We start from the raw sequence: 11,833 nt of genomic DNA, 5'->3' as shown, positions 1-11,833 counted from the left end.
GTTTGGCACATTCGGGTTTAAATTCACGTATACTGTTTACATTCATCTACAAAATTTCACGATTCATGTACTCCTCATTCCTAGTTTACGCAATTATTCGTTGCTCCACATCAGATGACTTGAGGCAATCGTGGATGCCTGATATATAATAATCCTGTATTTTTATTCAAGATCATCAACTTAATTCACCAAAAAAGAGTAATACATCCACGCGGGGAAAAGACTATTACGCCAAGGTTCCAGGTAACAGGCGTTTTCGAGATGCCGGATTGCTAGGGTTCCAGGGATAGCAATCGTCGTATTTCGAACGGTCGTAGTTATATGCGCAGGGACCATCTGGTACGATATTCCACATGCAAAGCTTGCCGCACTTATCAAGATCTCGGCTTTCAACGTAGATATCGAAGTAGCGGAATTGGCCCGGCCACGCGAAGCTACAGAAGTACAAGGTGTTGAGGATGATGGCGTTGGGCCGGAACTCGAAGGACCAGAACGAATTTGGGTGGATCACCTGGACGCCGAGGTCGTCGTTCTTGGATTTGCAGTGGACGGTCAGATCCACCCCGCCGGGCAAACCGTTGGTGATCTGGACGGTGGTCTTGGGATGCTTAAAAAGGTTCAGGTCAGTAGCATGACACGAACGGCTTAATAACATGAGAGCACACATGGACCCCAAAACAACCCTCGAGGTTTCAGACACTTTCCTGGCCATTTTCCTTCGTTTGAGAGAGCAGTGATGGAGACCGTGTGGAGAGTCGGCTATTTAAGGAGGAAGAAAGGATGCTTGTTTAGTTAAGTGAAAGAGTGTCTATTCAGCATTTGTTGATTTTCTAGCAAGTTAATTGCGTATATGTCAGTAAAATAATTATGGATAAGGACAGTTTCATTTTGGGGCTTTTTTCAAAAATATGGTAACCAAAAAAAAAAAAAAATTTACCAATTTAAGTGTTTTGGAAAACGTGGCCCAATATTATCCCTTTTTAGGTGGTGTCTAGGGTTGTTACCCATCAAGTGGAAGGGTAGTGATGGAAATTTTGGAAAACGTGGCCCAATATTATCCCTTTTTAGCAAAACATCATCAAAGATTATTGCAAAAAAAAAATAATAATAATAATAATAATAATAATAATAATAATAATAACAAAAAGATTGACTCACATTTAACTTTTCAACGTAATATGAAAACGAAGTCGGGTTATCTCGATCACTGGATCCTTTGATGCCACATGGAATTGATGCCGATACAAAGGATGAGATCCATCAATGAAGTGGATGAAATCGAGACGACTTTGAACTCCACCCAATATGATCTCCAGTTACTCAAAGTGGGAATGGTTTGCATAAAACCATAAATACAGGTGGTGTCTACGGTTGTTATTCATCAATTGGAAGGGCAGTGACGGAAAGTTCGGGAAACGGGAATCCAACAACAACCCTTTTTAGCAAAACATTGTCGAAGACTATTGCGAAAACACTAGAATTGACCTTTTCAACATAATACCAAAACGAAATCACGATAATCAGACCAATCACAGAATTTCAATTGTATGTTTCTAACCCAACGGGGATTTTGCCCCATAATAAAAGTTAAAATCACTATTAGATGCTCTGAGTATGTCTACAAACTCAAAAAATCTCAACCCTTGGATTATTTAACCCCACACGGGATCAATGCCGATCCAAAGGATGAGATCGATCGAGGGAGTAAATGAAATCGAGGCGACTATGAACTCCGCTCAATATCATCTCTCCTTACTCAAGGTGGGAATGGTTTGCACCTAATAAAAAAAATATAGACGCTTACACGCGCGTAGTTCGTGTCCAAGCCCTAAAATAAGCATTTGATTGGCAAGTTTCTAGCTAAGTTGGACTAGTAGTGAAACCACGGGCTCACACGATAAATGCAAAAGAGAATATCGTACAAGTTCAATCAAGTTCAATCAACGGGTGATGTGACGGACCGTATAAATCACCTTGCAAAAAGTATACGGAATTTCTGGTGAGAGAATATAAGTCTCATAAGTTCGATTGACTTAGATCTAGTAGACTTTTGCGACGATATTTCATCGAAAAGCGAATGGGACAATCTCTTGCAGTCGCGCTCGGACGAAAAAGCGTGTTAAAAAGACCTCTCTCATAAGGCACCTTGGAGTTTGCCTCGTTTGGTTCTCCTTGGAATTAAACTATGGAAGGAATGGGAGTCCTAATAGTGGAATTTCCAAGTTTGGGTGGACATTGAATCTTGCAACCTGAAATGTCTAGTATTTGGACTTCCATTCCCGCGACGAATACAATTCTGGGATGAATTAAAGGATCAATGAATTCGTGAGTGTAAGAGTGAGCAAAAAGAACTGATCGGGAACCGCCCGAACCAAACCGGGCCGGTTCCCGGGAGCGCCGATCCAGTTCCGGGTTCTAGGGGTGAAACCGCCCATCCAGACCGGACGGACTATTTTTTTACCTTTTATTTTTTCTAAAAAGCCATTTAAACTCTTAATTATCAATGACACTTCTACCTATTTACAATGTGAGTATGTGCTTCAAGCACATGCAATTGGTCCCGGGATAAGATCGGATCGGACTAGGAACTGATCATCCCTAGTAAGAAGCGATGAGCTCCTTCCCTACTACAGGTCTTTCATGATTTTCAGGAGAATGGCAATGAAAATTGATAAGCAGAGGCATTGATCCAGGACGACATGTCCTGATAAATTTTGTAAGATCGTTGCAATGAATGCATTTTATTTGTTGAATCAAACTGCAACTGGAATAGCCTGAAGTCAAATCAAACTGCCTTTTGTGTAGACTCACTCTGAGAATGAGAAACTAGTCAAGGAGACACCAGAGCCCGAAGTCGCTCCTGATTGAATTGGTCAATTCTTCTTCCATTTGGTCTACACAATGAAATTAACTAAGGATGCACCGAACTGGCAACCTTGTTCATGATGATGAGATTCGATGGCCAATAAAGCTTCAAATGAGAAAAAATGAACCTATGCCTAGACAAGTTCTCAGCAAATAACCCTCATTTTACATGCTTCAAGTCAGGCTCGTTTGCAGTTGGGAATATACATGATAACAAGCGAAAAGGAATGAGGACTATGGTGAATCTGCAGCACCTTCATTTTCAGCCTATTCAGATCTTGTCACTCTAACCATGCTCCGCAAGCAATCTTACACCTCACGAGCTCTGAGCTCGCTCTTTCAGCAGTCTGAAAACCCCTAGAAAACTCCAAAGAATGTCGCTACCGCAAAAAACAAGAAACAGCACTCCACCAAGTAGCCAACCTGTTTGAAAACACAAACGACAAAAACCTGTTAAAGTCAAAACAGGTGAGTTTGCTTTGGGCACAGATCTTTTCCCTAACGTGCAGCAAATACAGCTACTTGGGTGGAAAATTGAGATCACCATGGAGCAAAATGCATCTCTTATTCTTCTAGCTGTAGGCAGTACAGTGTACATCTTAGGCCTGATGTGTCGGTACCAGAACCATACTGCATAATGAAATAGAGCAACGAGTACATAAGGGGAATTCTTTGATCCTTTCCAAAGTGGAAATTGGGAACACGCACTTCTGCATTTAGATTGAGACTGTACTACAACACAGAAAGGGTAGTCAAATAGCAGGCCACCAAGAAGATAGCATATTCTGGATGAAGATACTCTACAACCATAGGGCTCCCATTCGTGCCGTAAAACCCTTAACCACTTCTCAACCCCTGATGCATACGAATGAGGCAAGCATCGTATCAACAGCAGACACATGTTGAGACACACATGGAAGTATGGTGCAGGACAGAGGATCCACATCCATAATGCTCAAAAGAGCGCATGTATAGATAGATGGATAGAGAGAGAGAGAGAGAGAGAGAGAGAGTAACTACATAATTTGCCACTCGGATTGGAGGATGTATCCAACTCATTCCAGATCAGGGGAGCCACCGGGGACCAACTGCATTAACACAAAAGGGAAGGCATCATCACTTAAGTGTGGTTCAGGTACTCGAAAGCAGAATTCTAGCTTTCCGGTAACGTTATCGCCATAGCACTTGCGCTTTGTATTTATCACGAGGCGAGACACAAGGTTGATTGAGACAAAGGACCAGATTCTTGTATTTAATAAGCGATGATGACTTTTTTTCACCCCAAAATCAAGACCAGCAATGATTCATCAATACATCGTTTTAGCATCGGAAGGAATCTCTCTGAGCGGCTGATTGTTTCTGTTTTGTTACGGTGGTTGCTTACTAGCCAATAGATCACCAAAACTTTAGACAAGACCGTGCAAAACATAAAGGCATATCAGCAGCGATTTCGCTGTATGCAAGAATGAAAACAGAATCTTGCGATGACATGAAGCTTCCATAAGAGGCCATATTGCTGATACTTGTGCAAGTAGTGATTCTCAGTTAGAAGCATAGATCAAATTGAGGACAGAGAGGCCTCGTAAACCACGGCTTTGACAACTTGCAATGCTAATACATTCAAATTAAGGTCATTTGCCCCATAGCAATACGAGAAGCGTGCTGAGGTACAACTAGATTTGAGAGAGAGAAGAGATACATACTACTCAGTGACATCCTCGAGGGACCATGTTGACGTACACATCAAAGCCCCTAAGAGTACCGACAAGCTCCTTTTCTCCCTTCATTATGACCCAGATTTTCGAACCTATAACACCTGTCAATCAACTCTGCATATTTCATTATCTTTCAAATGATTGGATTCAATGTGACTCTCGGCTCTTGAAAGCCACATGATCTGCACAGCACACATTTTTTAACAAATAACCAATGAAAGCCACAAGAACACAGCATTTTAATTTAAAAGGCATAACCAACACAAATCCAATGCCACGTGAATCCACAACTTCACAAACCTAGGACTGCACAAATGCCCAATCACAAAAAATTTTCACCTAATTTGACAAACAAGATTGCAGTTTGACATCTAACAAACATTACATTCCAGCAAATAAACATCAACATATCAGAAGAAGCTAATCAGATTAAATTCCATTGATCAAGGAAGTGAAAAAGAAAGAAATAGAGTGAGCCACTGCCATTAAACCAGTGAACTGGAAAAGGAGAAATTAATTCCTGTACAATGAATGGAGTTTAACAAGAAAAACCACATATATTCACATTTAAATCACAGAGGAACATCCAGGTCTTCAAGTGTAAGGAAGTGATCGGGGTCATATAGATAGCCCTCAAGGTCGCAGGGTGCTGAGTCCTCTCCCGAGCCTCCACTGCCGATGGCCGAGTTCTCCAGCAAAGTCAAGAAACTGTCACGGTCACCATCACCGATGCAGTCCTCCAAGTCGAAGAGACTAAGGAAGTCGTCAGGATTAAATCCACATCCCTCAAGGTCGCAGAACATCGACTCCTCTCCCAAGCTTCCAACGCCGGTGGCCGAGTTTCCCGGCAAAGTCAAGAATTTGTCACCGTCACCGAAGCCAACGCAGTCACCAGACAGATCAAGAAAGTTGTCCGGATTAAACCCACTCTCCTCGAGATGGTAGGACGTGCGGATGGAGTCCACTGCCCAACTTCCACTGCCGGCGACGGACTTCTCCGGCGGCGTCAAGAAAGCGTCCCCATCACCGTCGCACAGGCAATCCTCAAAGAGTGCCGGGCAACCAGCTTTAAAACTCTCAAAAACCAAATTTATCTCTTGATCGCTCAAATTTTCAGAATTACAACCAAGCCCAGCTCCAGTATCGCCACCAGCACCGATCATGATAGATGATTTCTTCTCGACATCTTCCAAGCTTTTGAGTGCAAGTTCTCGAACGCTCTCATTCTTTACGATCAGGGACTCCAGGTCTTCCGCTGTCACCTCCTCCGCCGTGCAAGAATTCAATTCCTTTTCAATCCAGTCCTCCAATTCGGCCAGACCCATCGGCGGCACCACGTCGCCGTACCCGCCAATGTACTCCGAGATCACCTCTTCGGCGGAGGGGTCGCCCAAAGAACAGGGCTTGCCGGCCGGGAAGAAGACAATGATGGCGGCACGAGCGCCGCAGAGATGGCAGAACTCGGAGGCCTTCTTGAAGAGGCCCTTACGCCTCTTCGAGTACGTCACAAGCCGCACGGACGGATCGGCGATCTTGGCGATTTCTGTTCGCCGGCGCTTACCCATTAACGATGGATTTTGCAAATATCTTTCGCTGAGAGAGAGAGATGGAGCGCGGGTTTAACGATTTGGTTTTCTGACAGAAAGCCTTCTAGGGTTTTTCTGGGTTTCTTGGAGAGGGAGAGGGAGAGAGATCGAAGAGAGTTGAAGTTTGAAGTTGCAGAGGAGAGGAAGCAGCCCAACGGGAATATCTACTTATAGTCGTCAGGGCATTTGAAAACTTTGTGAATTCCAGTTTTTGGTCCTCGTAAATTAGGTAGATTGTCAAATTGGGCCCTCTTATTTGTGTTGACTAGATACTCTCAGCGTTCATAATTTTGTATAATTGGTGATTTGTCCGATGGATTTCTTTTACCATTAACCCCGATTTTATTGTTATTTAAATCAAAAAGGTAAAAACATTGCTTTTAAATTATAAAATTTTAATTTTTAAATTAAATAAGTAAAGATGTCGTTTTAAATTATAAAATTCAATTTAACATAAGACAAAAAAAAAGGGGGGAAAAATGCATCCAGAGGTTAAAGTAGAGAAGCTTATTATCATAAATTTTTGGCAAAATGACACTTTTAGTGTCAAAAATTGTATACAAAGATCACTTTGGTGCCAAAAGTTTCATTTGGATTACTTAAGTGCCAAGATTTTGAAAAAATGATCGTTTTAGTGCCAAGTCCGATTTGGTCCATCGGAATTTTGACATGGCCTTATTTTATTAATAAATGAAGCCGATGTGGCTTCCGGCGAGGTGTTAGTATTAAAAAGAGGTAAAAACAAAAAATATTAAAAATAAAAAATGAACTTCATTAATTTACAAAAAATAAAAAAGGCTAAAAATTTGAAAAAAAAATTAAAATACAACTTTATATAAAATAAATTGAAAAATTAGCTTAAAATTTACAAAAAGCTAAAAAAAGATAACGCGCGGTTACCAAGCAGCGAGAGTGGGCTAGGGCCGGCGGGGGTCGACGAGCCTTGGCGAGGGGCCGGCCACCCTCGCCGGCCGAAGGAGAGGCCTCGCCCTTGTCGGGCTTGATGACCCTCGCTGGCCCCACCCCACCCTCGTCAACCTTTGCTGCGATAGTAGGGCGATGGCAATGAGGGCTTGCACGACTCTCGCCACCCGCCCCTCTACCTCCTTCAAATTTTTTTAAATTTTAAGCTTTTTAAGCTTATTTTTAATTTATTTTGAATAAATTTTGTGTTTTAAATAAATTTAGGTTTTAACTAATTTTTGAATTTAAATTTGATTTATTTTAATTTATTTTAAAGCGTAGAAGTCCACATGGAAGTGACGTGGACTTTTGTTTTTTTTAAAAATGTCATTTTGCATAAAATTTTAATTGAAAATGCCACATATTTTTTCGTCAAAGGCACCAAAGTGATCCTTTTTTCTCCGACTTGGTATTAAAGTGATTCGATTGAAAGTTTTGGCACCAAAGTGATCTCCGTACATAACTTTTGGCACTAAAAGTGTAATGCCCTCGTAAATAGTTCTAAATAAACAGAAATTAGGATGAAACAGTTGGAAAGCCGATTTATGCTAATGGAAGTGGTGAATGATTTTAGGTTAATCGCCAAAGGGATTAACGGGCCCGAGAAGTGCCATTTATTTTATTTTTTTTCCGCTAGCCCATAGAACTTGTTTGGTTCGGTCGGCCCCTCTTGTTGTTTTGTGCTATGTAGCACCGACACAACACGGGACACGGAACACAACACGCCGATACGTGATTTTTAAAAAAATAGAGAATTTCGACATGTTGGGATACGTTATTTATTAAATGTATATTTTTATATATACATAATAAATTATCATTTTTATCAACTCCAAACATCACAATATGTCCCTCACCCCAAAAAAAAAAAAAACATCACAATATGTCTAAATGTCATAGCTATTTCATATTTGACATTCAGATATAATTGCTTTGTGGTAAAACTACTCGATGACCCTAGATAGTAGCTTCAAGCTCATAAGATCACAGCATATTCCAGAAAAATGTTGATGAAAAATGTTAGTCAAAAACTAGATAAAAAAAAAAGGAAGAAGAAAGCATCGCAAGGGTAGAGGGTTGTCATCAACTGTCCAAATTTTGTTCCAAGCAAAACCACAATGCTCCAGCAATCCACAATTGCCAAACTTCAAAGATAAAAAAGAACTTGAATAAAATATGTTCAACATTGAGTTCCTAATGTATGTTGGATCATAAGATGTAGAGCACATAACGGAAAAATATGGGAATTCCTCTCCACACTGCTTTGGGGGCTTAAAAAAATGCATGTAGTAAGATAAAATACAATCAACAATTCAATGAATTGGGTCATTCCTAAATTTCCTCAAACGCTACGATTTGAAGAACTACATTTCATTCAAATACTCCATAAAACTTGGAGGGGAAAAAAAACATTCCATAAATTCCGCCATTAAATTTGACAATTAACCATAAGTGGAAAACAAAAAACAAACCCCATTTCATCATCAAATATAACAAAAAGTCATTCATCTACGTGATCCGCTGCTTTTGACAAAATGACGGATTCTATATCTAGCTCATCAAGTGAAAGACTCACAACTTCAAGCACCCCAACATCTTCAAACGTATCAAATGCATCTCCGCCAATATCTTATATCTTGGTCTCTCCTTCGAAATATTGTGGTTTTTTCTTGATAGAAGATGAAGATTGTTATGAATGAAAACCAAATCTTCTGCACGTCTTGGAATCATCTTGTTTCTTCTCGCTGAGTTTATAAAGGAGTAAGTACTCCAATTCCTCTCGGCACAAGATGAAGAAGAAGGTTGAGCAAGAAGCTTTAAAGCTATACTTTGAAGCATAGGTGTACATGCGCCATGATCAAACCACCAATCCTTAGGATCCATAGTATACCGCTATTGTATGGAGTCATAGTCTTGAAAGTGCCCACTTCTGGATGCAAAGTCTAGATACTCCTTATTCACCTTTCGACGCTCATCCTCCTTAGAAAAGTATTTCCTCATGCATTTCTTTCTTTGTAGGTTAATATCATAATCCTTGTATGGAGAAACTCAAGTCGAATCTTCATTGAGCCATTGATCACTATAAAACCTTATTCAACAAAACAAAATAAGTAAGAGAAGTATTATATTATCATGTCAAAGAAAGAAACTAATATAATAGTAATCTCATATGAGTATAGAACTTACTTAGGATTCAACGAATGTGCCAAGCAATGAAGTGGAGTGTTGTTCCTACTCCAACGATACAAAAGAATTGCATGAACCACCTCATAAAATGTAGACTCCTCATCTAGCCTTTTCACTTCATGCATATATATAGCTTTCTTCACTTTTTCAATCATCGAATCCCACATATCATAAACCAAGTGAAGACAAGGCATGTCGGTGTCACAAATTCTAAGTATGTCATAAATGGGAGCCGTGAAGGAAAGTACGTAATCAATTGAATCTCACCAAAGATCATCCAACAACTTCTCTTTAACAAACCTAGCCCTCCCTTGATTATCATCTCGATAGATACTCCATTTCTCACAAATAACCATGTTTTGAAGACAACTTTTTATCAACTTGAACCTCCTAAGCATCACAACCATTGAAACAAAACGGGTATGCGCCACGGAAAGTAACTTCAAGGGAACAAACTTGTTATATATTGCCAATCTCATAGAGTGGTTCATGATGAAATTTTTTATTTGCATAACATCATAAACAATCTTTGTAATCCAACTACACTCCTCATATACAACTTGATTAGTCTCCACATTTTTTGCGGCACAAATGTTTTTCAAAGCTAAATTAAGGGTGTACACCACACAAGGAGTCCAAACAATACATGGAAATTCATTCTCAACGAGTTGTCCCGCGATCTTACAATTTGAAGCATTATCCGTAATCACTTGGACTACATTCTCATACCCAACTTCATTGATTACTTCTTTCATTAAGTTGAAAATAAAATGCATATCCTTCCTTTCTTCCGAACAATCAACTGACTTTATAAACATAGCATTTCCATCCTACGCCGCAATAAAGTTAATTAGTGATCTCCTTTGTGAGTCACTCCATCCATCACTCACAATACTTACACCATTTTCTTTCCACGTGTTTCTGAAAGGTACACACAAACTCTCAATATTTTTCTTCTCTTTTTGCAACAAAGTAGTCCTCAACATATTATATTTCGGTGGGATATACCCGTAATGTTGTGATTAGCGGCATATGTGAAAGCAGATTGAAAGTAAGGATTCCTTGCTAGATTAAACGACAAACTCACCGAATAGAACACCCTAGCAATCTCATGATCCAAATGTTCCCGTTGAGTCATGTTAATGCATTCTCAATTGATCCTTTACTCCCACTCCCACTCCCACTCCCACTCCCACTTCCAATCTTCCTTTTCCTATAGTCAAAGGATGAATCTATCCTCTCAACATTACCACTAGTAGCTGAAAAACTAGAAAGGGGGCAAAGGCACATTTCTAGGCACATTACTCCTTAATCTAACATTGACCTCTTTATCTAATCTTTCCATCTCCAAAAGATCTTTTTTTTCTACATTTTCGCATTTTGCAATCCCTTTTCGACTTATCATCAACAAATGGACCATAACTCTCGTGTATGAACTCTTAAAATCTTTTTCACAAAAATTACATTTCCAAGAGCAATTCCCACCCACATCGTCATGTTCAGCCAACCTAGTAACATACCTCCACAATGGTTTATTTAATTCTTCATTGGTGGATGTAAGTGGTTGTATACTGGAAGTACTATCGTCCATGATTGATATTACTCTACAAAAAATACAATCACAAGAACTATAAATTCAACAGAGTAATAGCAAAAAATAAAGTATACCACAAGCACAACCACTACTAAGTGGCGGTGAAAATGACTAGAGCTGCATATAAGACTTAAGATTTAGTTCCATTAACATTGAACTATTATTTTGGCAGAGGAAACAAAGGAAGGCGCAATCGGATGGAGTTGGTCATAAAAAAGTACATTCGGATGGCCAATAACGGTTGTAAAACGTAACCCTAATCTCCATACTGCTAAGTTTGTTGAAATTCAAACACATCACAAAAAAGCAGCCCCAATCTCCATACAACCAATACGAGTTGCGGACCTAAGACCACATCTTACCAATTCCAACGAGCAAACCAAGGAACCATAAATCTCCAAAGGATCACAGCAACATACGAAATCACCTTACAAATGGGAAGTAGGTAATGGTATTTCACACAAGATATAAAGCTTGATAGATACATCAAGTGTTGCACTATAAAAGCCGAACAAGTAGGCGAAAACCGCGACTAAGATACAATCCTAGTCTCTCTCTCCATCATTTTTTAAGAATGAAAACCTTGACTCGATCAAAGAACCGAAATTCACGATTAATGGGTTTCGTCACACAAGAGGTCTTTACATCTACTAAATCCTCTCCGTCTTCTCATTAGTTCTTTATTACAAACAAAATGCTAGGAAAATGTCGGATTGGAGTGAACAAGACAAAAGAAGTAAAAATCTGAACCTCTAAGATATTCATCTTCTCGCTCATGAATACGTGTATTAAACCGTTTGACTTAGGAAAATGAACTGCAATTGCAAATGACATGAAACAAGTATCTAAATCCAACCGACATCTCATTCTTCTACAATTTCTTGCTTGGGGAAGAATGAACACAAATATTTACAAGAGAATCG

General features: G+C 39.7%; 2 protein-coding genes across 2 annotated transcripts; both read right to left on the bottom strand.

Annotated features, from left to right (window-relative positions):
• Positions 1-226: 226 nt before the first annotated feature.
• LOC115755331 (S-protein homolog 5-like) lies at positions 227-712 on the bottom strand. The gene has a single exon (XM_030694686.2). It carries the CDS (start codon positions 710-712, stop codon positions 227-229), a length of 486 nt encoding a protein of 161 aa, XP_030550546.2.
• A 4,320-nt stretch (positions 713-5,032) lies between these two features.
• LOC115755346 (agamous-like MADS-box protein AGL14) lies at positions 5,033-6,293 on the bottom strand. Its single transcript, XM_030694705.2, has one exon. The coding sequence runs from the start codon at positions 6,143-6,145 to the stop codon at positions 5,153-5,155; it is 993 nt and encodes a 330-aa protein (XP_030550565.2). The 5' UTR covers positions 6,146-6,293; the 3' UTR covers positions 5,033-5,152.
• Positions 6,294-11,833: the final 5,540 nt, after the last annotated feature.

The sequence above is a fragment of the Rhodamnia argentea genome, chromosome 1 (assembly GCF_020921035.1).
Source record: "Rhodamnia argentea isolate NSW1041297 chromosome 1, ASM2092103v1, whole genome shotgun sequence".
Classification (NCBI taxonomy): domain Eukaryota; kingdom Viridiplantae; phylum Streptophyta; class Magnoliopsida; order Myrtales; family Myrtaceae; genus Rhodamnia; species Rhodamnia argentea.
The sequence above is the reverse complement of the archived record's forward strand: the minus strand, read 5'-3'. Positions and strand labels throughout refer to the sequence as shown.

Excerpts from the sequence above, each read along its gene's own strand:
- LOC115755331 (XM_030694686.2), bottom strand. The coding sequence starts at position 712 with ATGGCCAGGAAAGTGTCTGAAACCTCGAGGGTTGTTTTGGGGTCCATG.
- LOC115755346 (XM_030694705.2), bottom strand. The coding sequence starts at position 6,145 with ATGGGTAAGCGCCGGCGAACAGAAATCGCCAAGATCGCCGATCCGTCC.